At 36.7% G+C, this 13,850-nt stretch overlaps 1 protein-coding gene across 1 annotated transcript in view; it reads left to right on the plus strand.

Annotated features, from left to right (window-relative positions):
- clstn2a (calsyntenin 2a) overlaps positions 1–13,850 on the plus strand; it is a 288,222-nt gene that overhangs the window by 271,542 nt on the left and 2,830 nt on the right. Inside the window, exons 12-15 of the mRNA XM_048162822.1 lie at positions 5,847–6,055; positions 6,481–6,648; positions 10,275–10,420; positions 11,498–11,621. Of these exons, the coding sequence (XP_048018779.1) occupies positions 5,847–6,055; positions 6,481–6,648; positions 10,275–10,420; positions 11,498–11,621 (647 nt within the window). The remainder of the gene's footprint in view (positions 1–5,846; positions 6,056–6,480; positions 6,649–10,274; positions 10,421–11,497; positions 11,622–13,850) is intronic.

A 13,850-nucleotide genomic window follows, 5' to 3' on the forward strand; every position in this document is an offset into this window, starting at 1 on the left:
ATCCAACAATGGGCTGTGGTTGGATCTTCCATCAGGACAATGATCCAAAACAAACATCAAAACCAACACAAAAATGTGTCACTGAGCACAAAATGAAGCTTCTGCCATGGTCTTCCCAGTCCCCTGACCTGAACCCTAAAGAAAATGAGTGGAGTGAACTGAAGAGAAGAAGCACCAACATGGAGCTGGAATCTGAAGGATCTGGAGAGATTCTGTATGAAGGAATGGTCTCTGATCTCTTGTCAGGTGTTCTCCAAACTCATCAGGCATTATAGAAGAAGAGTGAGAGCTGTTTTCTTGGCAAATGAGGTTGCAAAAATTATTGAATAAAAGGGTGCCAATAATTGTGGCCAACGTGTTTTGTAGATAAACATTTATTTCATAATGTGACTTCCCCCCACTTTCAATTCTTTTTCTTCAATGAAAGGTTAGAATTTTGCTAATTTAAAGAATTAAAGATCAAAAGGATAAACAATTCAGATTTATTTTTACAGTCATCTTTGATCATATTTACCAAGGGTGCCAATAATTCTGATCACCACTGTTTGTTTTGCTGGTCTTAGCTGGTCTTCCAGTCTAGTCGAATTGGTCTGGTTTACAAGTTTCAGTTTCAGAGAGGTTTTGGGCACTTGCAACTGCCTAAACCAGCCGAACACCATCATCTAGACCATCTTAAACCAGCTCATTTACATTTATGCATTTGGCAGAAGATTTTATCCAAAGCAGCTTATATTACATTAAAGGCATGCATTTTATCAGTTCATGCATTCCATAGGAATTGAACCCATGACCTTGGTGTTGCAAGTGCCATGTACTGTTTTAGCTACAGAGATGATAGCATAGCAACTTGTGCCGAAGCTGTTATTTTCAGCAGGGAGTGTTCATGTAGTGTTGTGGCAGTGGTCGCGTGTCTGTGGATAATAGACAGGCCTGCTGGTGGTGATGACTGCAGTGAGACGAGTCGATGAGCACATGAAAGGCCATGATAAAAGAGAATAGTTGTGTCAGAGAGCCATCCTCTGCAGTACAGAACAACACTATTAAAGATGCCATCAAACAGCATGACACAGCACAGGTCAGAGAGTGACAACACAGCTCTGCACAACACTGCAAAACATGGCTTAAAGGAACAGTACACACACACACACACAATTAATAATAATAATGCATTTTATTTGTAATGCGCTCTTCTTAAACCCAAAGCACTAACATAAAATAAAACAAAAACAACAATAAGAACAGTACAACAGTTAATTAAAAACAACCTTAAATAAATGCGTCTTAATCAACGTGTCCCAAAGTTGATGCATTTCTGATGGTGTAAGGAAGCACATTCATAGCTTGGGGGCTTTGAATGAAAAAGCTCTTTCTCCCATGGTCTGAAGTTTACATGAAGGCTGATGAAGTAAAAGAGACTTGGCAGAACGGAGAGAGCATGATGGAGTGTAAGGACTGTGCAAGAACAAGTGTAATGTGTTCCAGAGGAGAAGAACAAGTAAGCACACGAGCAGTAGAATAATGAATATACTGTAGCCTGCTAGAGATTTAGCTGGAAAGCCAGAGAACAAGGCATTACAATAATCTAACCTAGTCGTAATGAAGACGTATACAAGCCGTTCTGCGTCAAAACAAGTGAGAAAAGTCGTGCAATGTTCCTAAGATGGATAAAAGTGATTTTAGAAATATGTTTTATATGTGCATCAAATGTTTACTGTGGATCACACCTTCACACTTGTGAAGTATTAAGTACCATGCGGCAATCAACAAAACCAGAGACAAGACCGAGTAGCCGCCACTGTACCAATCAGCATCAAATCAGTTTTGAAGCTGTTCCGCTTCAGAAAGTTATTCAGCATCTCTTCTAGACACCTACTCAAAGTAATTAACTTGCAGTGGACATCAGGGCTAGTGGTGATGTAAATCTGAGTATCATCTGCATAGCAATGATACCCAAGACCATATTTCCTGATAATCTGCCCAAGTGGAAACATATATTGCTAAATAGAATTGGGCCCAACATTGAACCCTGAGGAACTCCATATTAGATAGATATAAGGTCAAACTATTACATTAAACATGAGATCTATATCAATAAATTAAACTCAATGTACTACTGAAATTGATTTCTGGACATTGTAATGTTATATTTTATGCATTTATTATTGCACATTTCTGATATAACCAGCACACACACACACACACACTCCTCTCCCACCTACTTTATAAAACAAAGTTACACCACTGCCCACCCCGAATTTTAACTGTGTTCTCACATTCTTTTTTTCTCTTTTATCTCTTTTCTCTCACTCTCACTGTATCTCTCTCAACTTATCACCCCCATCCTCATTCACATTCTCAGAGGCTTTACTGTCGAGCACTTCATGTCAATAATTGGGGAAAATGATGGTTTGATGGTTCTTGTTTATTGATCATTACCCAGACTGCCTTTGATGTCCAACAGTATCACTCCAAGAAAGAAAGGATTGATTTATTTTGTACAGTTCACCCTGCTCTAATAAATAACTGTGATTTACTAGCGTGACAATAGCTTAGTTGTTGAGCTGTGTAGCTTTTCAATGAAAAATATATTCTTTTTTTAACTACATTTTTGTATTTTAGATGCAGCTTACAGAAGAGTGAACTAAACTGATAATTAGACTTCATTCTGTCTCATAATAAACTTTGGGATCATTTTATTGAGTCAGTATGTTCAGACGGTCCATTTAAATGAACTGATGCAAAAGCTGCTTATTTTTGCAATAGCTTTAGTATTTAGCCAATATATTCAAAATGTATTCAAATAAGTTCTGTTCGTTTGAACATTCGATTTACCAGAGAGTCCTGAAAATAAATGTAGCACCGTTTCCACGCAAAAAAATATTTCAACATTGATAATAATAATAAATGTTTCATGAGTGGCAAATCAGAATATTTGAATGATTTCTAAAGGATCATGTGACACTAAAGACTAGAGTAATGGGTGTTGAAAATTCAGCTCTGCAGTTGCAGGAATAAATGAAATGTTAATATACTGTATATTAAAAGTTAGAAAAGTTATTTAAATGTTAATATTATTACTATATTTTTGATCAAATAAATGCTGCCTTGGTGAGCATACGAGACATCTTTCCAAAACATTACAAAAATCTTACCAACCCCAAACTTTTGAAACACTTCCAGTTACATTCACAGTGTTTTTGTGGGTGTCCTTTTCCCTTCGGAGATGCTCATTTGATTGTCAAGGGTGGAAGGATCGTGTCTTCTGACAGCAGTCTAATGAAACCTATTGGATCCAATTGCACCCGGCTGATATGTGCCCAAATGAAACTTTACCATGGAGAAAGTGAGAGCAGGAGAGAATGAACAGAAGACAGAGGCTTCTCCACTTGTCTGGTGTGCATCGGTGAAGAGGATTGCCTAAATAAGAACAGACTTCTCTGGTCGATAGTGGAGTGAGCCGTAGCTCTTGTAATAGCCGGAGTCCGGCTTAGACCAGCTCCCAATATCCTTAAATCAGCCCTGTAAATAAAGCAAGATTGTTGGCCTTTTTCACGAAGCCTGTTTAATGAGTGAGCATGCTCTCGACTATTTTACTTTAGTGCGTCTAGCCACCTACCGAAGGGAGCCACTTTTACACATCACAAACTTTCCAGCGTCATTTTTACTGCAGTCATTAGACGTAATTGTTTTGTTGGTTCCACACAATTTTGCGCTCCCCTTCCTTCTCATTCAAGGCCATTCTCTGTGGCCGCTTGAGGGAGAGCATTTAGGCGAGCCGTACAGAGGAATTACCTCCGAGAGATAGCGCACCATCGCTCGAGCACGGCTAAGCATCACTCCACCCGCGACGGTGGCAGAAAGCGGGTTGTTGTCTCAAACAAACAAATAGTTCTTAATTAGTGGGTGAGTATATAAATGAATTAGTAAACCAACGAGTGCTCTTTAGGGCTCACCCTTGAAAAAGAGTAATTACGGGGTGCATCGTGAGAAAGGGAGGCCTGTTAATCCTAAGACACTTTATTTCCCCCTTTCTCCTCGCATTCTAGCTGTAATGAAGCTGGAGAAACTCCAATTTCCCCAGCAGGTCTGTGTGTGAGTCTGTTTCAGTCCACGCTTCAGCGCCTCGGTCTTAATCAGCACTGCTTCTGACTGCCATACCAACTTCTTCAGCTGGCATCAGGAGGAAGTGGCACCAAGCTGAGCACACTGCTCGTGTTCTCGCAAATATTTTTGTCGACTCGCTGCTTTAAAACTAACTATATTGCGGCATCGTTAATTGGTAGATTTCACCTGTGAGGTGCGAGTGTGCTGAAGCTGATGGTGACAGTCTAAAACAACAGTCAAACACTGCAGTCGTCAACTGTCCAAACACTCACCTGGAAAAGAGTTTGTGAGCGCCAGTGCATCTTAATGGGCTCTTACTCAAAGTGAGATAAAGAATTTATTTTAGGAAGCAAGACTGTTAAGCAATTCCAATGTTAAATAAAGTGTGTTTAAATGCTATAAAATTTAATTTCTTGATATTTCATGTATTTCTCAATAATCTTGCATGTGAGCCTCATCAATTCCATTTAAATATTTGTTAGTCATAGGTTCAGAAAAAAATAAAATAAATATATATATATATATATATATATATATATATATATATATAATAAAATATAAATTTATAAAATATATTTTTAATATATATATATATATATATATATATATATATATATACTACGTTATACTCTGGGCACATCTTCATAAAGGGGAACGAAATGACCCGTGCATATTTAATTTTCATTTTAACATAATTGTCCATTGATTACTTGGAAAGACCTGTATACATTTCTTTAATTTTATTTTATTTTGTTCACTTTAGATTATGGTCTAATTCTTAATATTAATGAACTACAAACTACAACTTTTGCCTCAATAAACTCCTAATTAATAGTTAGTAAAGTCGTTTTTAAGTTTAGGCAAAGACTATAGAATGACAAAAGATGCATCACTCGTATCGTTTTGAATGGGAGAAAGTGCAACGCACAAAATGACGGAATAAGCCCCGCCTTCTAAACAAGAGCCAATCGCTGATTGGTAAAGTCATTGCATCACTGCAGTGGACATTAAAAGCTCCGGTTCCTTTAGAAACAGTCAGACGTGCACTTAGGACTGTGCATGTGCATTAGCTTGATCCAGCCTAAAAAAGAGATTTTTTTTTTGTCATAATTCAAGCATTTAGAAACCAAATTTATGAGACAGTTGTTGTGAGATTTCAGATAGGAGCTGCAGTTGCATGCCCGAGAGGCGTTTCAAAGATGGCCGCCGAGTGAAATGACTTGGTCATGCAGAATAAAGCATTAATATGTGCTTTATAAGCACTAATAAACAGCCAGTACCCTAGTAATGCATGCTATGCATGCTAATAAGCAACTAGTTAATAGTGAGAATTGGACCCTAAACTAAAGTGTTACCCTTTATTTAAATTTGTCATGTGTTACTGAAATTGTTGGTTTGTAATGGTATGAATTGCATATTTAGTTGTTAAAAAAGAGTCCATTAAAAAGGTTAAAGTTTTTACTACCGGATTTTGTATGTTCTGCCTTTTATAAAGAATATAAAGAAGTCGTCTTTCATGCATACACTATAAGTCTAAAGTTTGGACACACCTGAATGAATGTTTCTAATAATACAAAAGACCATGACAAATAGGTGTATCCAAACATAGTTGTGGTCTCATTGTGTTGTGTAAAATCTGCTGAAAAGCAATGTACAAAAGGCATAGACGAGACTATAGGCTAATTTAAAAACACTTATTCTCTTATTCTCTTATTCCCTTCTCTCCGTTTTGCAACTTGTAGGTGTTTCGGTGAAGATACGTGCATCTCCATTCCAGACATCAAGGCGATGGTGATGGTGATGCCGCCCAGCGAACCTCGGATCACCATTGCCGGAGTGAAGTGGCTGGTTTGGCCCGTAGCTCAGCTCCGAGCTCCTGTCGGAGTGGCCCTTTTCAAGGACATACACATCATTAGTACCGTCACCAAGACCGACGCCACCCTCAGCATAGGTGATAGATGACTCACTTTCACAGCTCATATATTAACATAATCTCACTCCTTGGCATTCATCCATTTCACGGGTGCCACAGTTGCACATTTTGCCTGTAATGTAACCGTATAAACGTTTTAGTATATTTACTGAATTTTCTTCCCACGGATAATGGTTTAGTCTATTATTATCAAGATTATAAATGCCTCCTTCTGGTTGTTACACTGACCTTAAGTCAATTGTTTTTTATTAGTGTCTTTTTTCATTTAAAGTTCAACAAAAGTATCTGGCTTCTTTTATCGAGTGCAGAGCCAGGGGAAGTGAAACAATAAATCATTGAAATTAAATTCATACACAATCAATGGTTGTTTGTGGATACAGCGCAAGGTCATATATTTGCCGCTGCATATCTCTGCCAGTGTAACAGTGTGTGTGTTTGTGCAGTCCGGAGGCCTGGCGTCCTGGAGTTGATGCATAACCTGGATTATTGTGATGTGCTGGTGATCGGAGAGGAGCTGGACCCGGAGTGGGAGAGTCTGGAGATCCACCACAGCTCTCTCTTGGGCAAACATCTGGATGCCACCAACTCTACCTCTGGCATCTCCATCTATGGTATGGTCCACCACATGTCTCGGATCTACTATACAGTCATCTGCTGCCAGAGTGTTTCTCATAATCACATTTCAGTGACTTCATTTATTGCTTATTTATTGCATTGCTTCATTTAGCATGAGTTGTTAAATCTAGATCAGTGTATATGTGCCTGTAACTTATTGTACTACAGGACATCTACAGATACATGCATACAGATCTAGATTTAAATACGTTCTAACATGGAGAGCTCATGCTAAAATGAAACAACTGGAACAATGTAAAGCCTCAGGTTGTGGATAAGCAATAAACGTAAAGGAAATAGCCCAAAAAGGAGAAATCTGTCATTATTTACTAGAGGTGTAACGGTATACAGAAGTCACGGTTCAGCATGTGTACCTCAATTTTGGGGTCACGGTTCGGTATGATTTCAGTACAAAAGGAAAAATGGTCACACTTTAGTTTTGGGTCAAATTCTCACTATTAACTATGACTATTGCCTCACTAAACTCATTATTACTACTTATTATTAGTTAATAAGGTAGTTGTTAAGTTTAGGTGTTGGGTAGGATTGAGGGATGTAGAATAAGGCATTAATATGTGCTTTATAAGTACTAATACACAGCCAATATTCTAGTAATATGCATGCTATTAAGCAACTAGTTCATAGTGAGAATTGGACCCTAAACTAAAGTGTTACCGGACCAAACAAAAGAACAAATCCACAACGCTAGATTTCTTTTTATTTCTTTTGAACAGACAGTAGTGCAAATCACAGTTTGTTCCACCTAGAAGCATTTAGTCCCCTAGTTAGCACAGTACAGTCTCCTATAGTGTAGTAAGCACTAAGCAGTAAACAGAATAGATCATATTTTTTGCAGGGCTGATAAAAACAAACTAAAAGGTATTTGGTAACAGATACAAAACTGAAAAGCATCTTGTGTTATAAAAGTACAAAATAAATAAAATAATGAAAAATAAAACTTGTGCATTAGGAGTGTTACAATTTGCTCCACTTAAATTATATTTAAACATTTAAAGGTACCCTAGATTCAAAAATTGAATTTACCTCGGCACAGTTGAATAACAAGAGTTCAGTACATGGAAATGACATACATTGAGTCTCAAACTCCATTGTTTCCTCCTTCTTATATAAATCTCATTTGTTTAAAAGACCTCCGAAGAACAGGCGAATCTCAACATAACACCAACTGTTACGTAACAGTCGGGATCATTAATATGTACGCCCCCAATATTTGCATATGCCAGCCCATGTTCCCAACATTATGAAAGGCATTAGACAAGGGCAGCCAGTATTAACGTCTGGATCTGTGCACAGCTGAATCATCAGGCTAGGTAAGCAAGCAAGAACAATAGCGAAAAATGGCAGATGGAGCAATAATAACTGACATGATCCATGATAACATGATTTTTTTTAGTGATAATTGTAAATGTTTCGTTAGCATGTTGCTAATGTACTGTTAAATGTTGTTAAAGTTACCATCGTTTATTACTGTATTCACAGGAGACAAGAGTCGTCGCTATTTTCATTTTTAAACACTTGCAGTCTGTATAATTCATAAACACAACTTCATTCTTTATAAATCTCTCCAACAGTGTAGCATTAGCCGTTAGCCATGGATCACAGCCTCAAATTCATTCAGAATCAAATGTAAACATCCAAATAAATACAATACTCACATAATTCGACGCATGCATGCAGCATGTATGATGAACACTTTGTAAAGATCCATTTTGAGGGTTATATTAGCTGTGTGAACCATTTAAAGGGGCCGCAACCTGAATTGGCGCATTTCTAATTATGCCCCAAAATAGGCAGTTAAAAAAATTAATAAAAAAAATCTTTGGGGTATTTTGAGCTGAAACTTCACAGACACATTCAGGGACACCTTAGACTTATATTACATCTTGTAAAAAAACATTCGATGGTATCTTTAAAGTTTAAGCCCAACCCTCCTATGCTTTACTTTCCACGTTCCGCTCTGTTTCACTCGCAGTTAAGTGCGTGAGCCTTTCAAAGTATTCTCCTTTGTCCATGAGCGCAGAAAGACACATGCACGTGCACACTATCTAGTGGACTTTGTTTTCAAGCGCTCAAGTCATTCGTGTATGTGCTGTTGTTCTTCTGCTCTTTTTCCTGTTGTCATTAGCAAACAGCGTTGCATTACCATGCGCGCCCCCTTCTGGATTGGAGTGTGGATCGCTTGTGACTGACTGTATTCGTCGTCTAACTGCATGAACCGAACTGTGACATCCATACCGGGACAAATACATGTACCATTACACCCCTATTATTTACTCACCCTCATGTCATCCAAACCTGTTTCTTTACTCTGTGGTACAAAAAATGAGATATGCTGAAGCACATGCTGGCCACACTTTTGCATATAATGACAATGAATGGGGATCATGCTCCAAAATGACAAAAACAAAACACCATGAAAGCATAAAATAGCTCTATTTGACTTGTCTGTTATATTCAAAGTCAAGTTCCGAAGCCAAACAATAGTATCCAATAGTATTTAAATACAATAGTATTTAATAACTGAAATTTAAGGGAATAACAACTTAAATTTTGGTTTGTTTTTACATTGCATAAAGCTATTGTATGGCTTCAAAAGATTTGGAATATATTACTTTTCAAAAGTTTAAATGTTTTTATCTCTTATCGCTACAAATTAAATAACTGTTTTCTATTTTAATACATTTTAAAATGTAATTTATTCCTGTGATCAAAGCTGGCTTTTCAGCATCATTACTCCGGTCTTTAGTGTCACATGATCCTCCAGAAATCATTCTAATATGATGATTTGATGCTAAAGACACATTTTTTATTATTATTATCATTGTTGAAAAACAGTTGTGCTGCTTCAGATTTCTGTTGAAACCGTGATACAATTATTCACATATTTGATGAATAGACAATAAAAAAGAACAGCATTTGTTTGAAATATAAATCTTTTGTGACATTATATATTTATTTACTGTCACTTTTGATCAATTTAAAGTATCATTGTTGAATAAAAGTATTCATTTCTTTTAAAAAGAAGTTGTATTGATCCCAAACTTTTGAATGTTGGTGTATATATTAAATCATTCTTTGGTATCATTTTGATATAATGCAATGCAAAAGAGTGACCAGAACATAAAGGAAATGATATGCGTTTGATTTAATCAGTAAATGATGACAGACTCTACCCCTTTAAAAACAATTCACATGAAAAAAATAATTAGCATGCATTTTTCCAGCTGATATCAGTGCAAAAGAAAGGTTTTGCACTCTTTGTATATCTGGTAGGTCAAATTCAAACGCTTCTATGCTTTTCAAAAAAAGTTTTGATCTTTAAAAGTCACTCTCGACTGCTCAAAATCCTTTAACCCAGATCCTGCTCAGACTCTCGAACAGATCTCTGTCTCTATCAATCATACTGTGCATTTGGCTTTTTGCAAGCAAATTCAAATCACCTTGACATTTGGTAAAGTGGTTTGAGAGTGCCGGGTACATTTATTAGAGAAGGACTGAGACCTCCTACTTCAGGAGCTTCATGTTGAGTGTGTCTCAGGGCTCTGGAGCTCTTTTGTGTGAGCAGAGCAAGTTCCTGACACTGGTCTTTCTTTGGTCTCAGGTGTTGACTCCATGGCGCATTATGAACAGGCCATCAGGCAGGTGAGGTACCGTAACTGGAAGCCTGGCGGTCTGTCTGAGAGAAGGTTCCGGCTCAGTTGCTCTGAACTGAATGGACGCTACACAAGCAATGAGTTCAACTTGGAGGTCAGAGACTGCCTTCATACTGGGCATGGCTTCTTACTCTTTTTATCATCCATTTACTTTATCCCCTCTTTCAATTTCTGCTCTTCTTTCAGCTTTTTGCACTTTTTGACTCTTGGTGCTTAAAAGTTTCCAAAAACTGTTCTCGTAGAGTCAGACTTTAAACTCTTGATTTCTGACTAAGAGCTGTCCACTGGGACAAAAAAAGACTGTCGGACTAGTGTGTAAATTGGCCAGCCATTTTTTATTTTTTTTGTAACTTTTAGGGGTGGATAAATCTGAAATTGATGATACTGCAATAATAAGCCAGGTGGTAGTAAAATGGAGGTCCATTTAAATAACTGCTCATCAATCTTTCTGAATGATTGTCCAGATTACACAGAAGAAATTTGGGGAAATTGGGACATCTGCTGGACAAACCCCTGTAAATGCAGTGGAAGCACTTGATACAACAGCAGCTACTATGACAAAATACTTTGAAAATTAAGGGCATTGTACAATATCCTAAATTTCATAGATCTAAATTTGTGCAAATTTGTAGACCTTTAATACATAAGTGGGACTTTTCATCATCATTTTTTTTTTTAAACTGAGCATGATTTCTCCCTCCATTTCTGGTTTCTTTGCTACTGTTGCCTAGTTGCTTAGTTCGGGACATGTAATATTCAGTTCAATATTATTTATTTGACTGCACTGACAATATTAGATGAGAACTGAACCGAGCTCTGTATATATATATATATATATATATATATATATATTCCTTCCTGTGAAGAAATCCATTTTCATGTAGCCATTTTGAGTTTATGATGTTTCTGGTTTAGGAGACATTAGATAATCAGCAGGAAATCTAAACTTACTGTCATTGAGCCCAGACTTGTTTGGATCAGTATGCTTTTAATGAACATAATTTCATTATAAAATGGTCTTAATGTAATTTTTTACTTCAGGATCAATCCCAACATATTGCATTTTTTTTAATTATGACATGACATAAAGCTTAATTTCCTGGAATCACATCATTCTCCCTAAGCAAACTCTTGTCTCTCTAAAGTATTTTCTGTTTGTCCCGCCCCGCAGATTGGAGTAGTGCACAACTCAGAGGCTGCGGAACATGTCAATCACATGGCCGTCCAATCCCAGTACATGAGACCTGTGCATCATCCACTGGTGGTTCATACGGCCGACTCTGATCACATCTCAGGTAAAGTCAGCCATGATTCCTCTTAAAGGATTAGTTCACTTTCAAATAAAATTTTCCTGATAATTTACTCAACCCCATTTCATTCAAGATGTTCATATCTTTCTTTCTTCAGTCGAAAGAAATGAAGGTTTTTGATGAAATCATTCCAGGATTATTCTCCTTGGACTTCAATGGGCACCAAACGGTTGAATACGGTTCCGTAAGTATAACAGGGAAGGCGTAGGACATACAGCGTACGATTTTTGAAATATACGAAAAGTGGAAGCACGTACAAGGCGATAATGTGTGTTTATAAAGCATATACAGTTGTATTTTTTTTTAAAAATGACCAATCGTTTCTCTAGATAAGACTCTTATTCCTCGTCTGGTATCGTTTAAAGCTCTTTGAAGCTGCACTGAAACTGTAATTTTGACCTTCAACCGTTTGGGCTCCATTGAAGTCCACTATAAGGAGAAAAATCCTGGAATGTTTTCATCAAAAACCTTAATTTCTTTTCGACTGAAGAAAGAAAGACATGAACATCTTGGATGACATGGAGGTGAGTAAATTATCAGGGAAATTTTATTTGAAAGTGGACTAATCCTTTAATGATGTTCGTCCAAGCCTAGTCATGCAGTCATTTTACCCTGGGTGATATTATTGTGCAAATACTAACTTGATTTACCTTGTTATTAATTAAAAATGTGTTGTTGCTTTGTTAAACCATCTAATTAAGTTGTAAACAAGTGGCTTTAAGAAGGACAGTAAATGTGTCACAAAAACTATTCATGGGAGAATTCAGCTTCTAAAAATGCACACACATACGGTACATACAAACCCCTGCACACGGGTCTAAGCGGATGACAGGCTCTTGAGACCGTATTGTTGGTTTGAAGGAGTTTGGGAAATTACACTTACTCTACCAGCTCACGCACACACCAGGGACACCAGTGATCTCCCCAAGGGCGCGGAGAGCGCAGCTGACTGCAGCGAGATGGAGCATTCTGCTCTCTGGACTGAAGAGAGAAAGAGGGAGAGGGAGATGACAGGATGCCAGACATGCTGCTTTAGGAGAGACATGGAAAAACAGCAGGTGGCACTGTGACCTCATGCTCCCAATTCTGCTCTTGCTGACTGCAAGGTCTCAGAAAGAGACACTGTTCTTAAAGTGAACTGTGCCAAACTGTCTTCCTCTGTCAACACGGCTAAAAAAGCTTCACCTCACGGCTGCCTAGAACAGAAAAGCACTAAACGGCAGCGATCCAGGATTGTATTGATTTTTGTTTGGCTCAGTGAGTCATAATACTATGAATGAATAAACATAATTGTAGAATACAGTGACTAAAGAAATAAGCCTCTCAAGGTTATGAATTACAGTGATTTTACCACCGTTAGAGGCAAAGCAGAGGGATTCTCTCCCTCTCTCTATATACACTCTAAGTTTGGAAACATTACTATTTTTAATGTTTTTGAACAAAGTCTCTTATGCTCATCAAGGCTGCATTTATTTCATAATAAATACAGAAAAAAAAAAACAATATTGTGAAATATTATTGCAATTTAAAATTATGGTTTTCTATTTTGATATACTTTAAAATATAATTTATTTCTGTGATGCAAATCTGAATTTTCAGCATCATTACTCTATAGTCTTCAGAGTCACATGATCCTTCAGAAATCATTCTAATATGATGATTTACTATCAATGTTGGAAACAGTTGTGCTGCTTAATATTATTTTATAACCTGTGATACTTTTTCAGGATTCACTGATGAATAAAAGGTTAAAAAGAACAGCATTTATTCAAAATATAAATCTTTTCTAACAATATAAATCTTTACTATCACTTTTTATCAATTTAACACATCCGTGCTGAATAAAAGTTCAAAAAAAGAAAGAAAAATAATTACTGACCCCAAACGTTTGAAAGGTATTGTATATTGTTACAAAATATTTTTATTTTAAATAAATGCTGATATTTATTTTTTTTTACTATTTATTCATCAAAGAATCCTGAAAAAAAGTATCACAGGTTATAAAATAATATTAATATCAGTGACACTGAAGACTGGAGTAATGATGATAATCATTATGAAATAAATGCAGCCTTAATGAGCATAAGAGACTTCATTCAAAAAAAAAAAAAAAAAAAAAAAAAAAAAACTTTAAAAATAGTAATGTTTCCAAACTTTTAACTGGTAGTGTATATATTTTTTCTTAAATAAATTAACTCTTTCCCTGCCATTGAC

This window comes from Megalobrama amblycephala, linkage group LG17 (genome assembly GCF_018812025.1).
Source record: "Megalobrama amblycephala isolate DHTTF-2021 linkage group LG17, ASM1881202v1, whole genome shotgun sequence".
Taxonomy (NCBI): Eukaryota; Metazoa; Chordata; class Actinopteri; order Cypriniformes; family Xenocyprididae; genus Megalobrama; species Megalobrama amblycephala.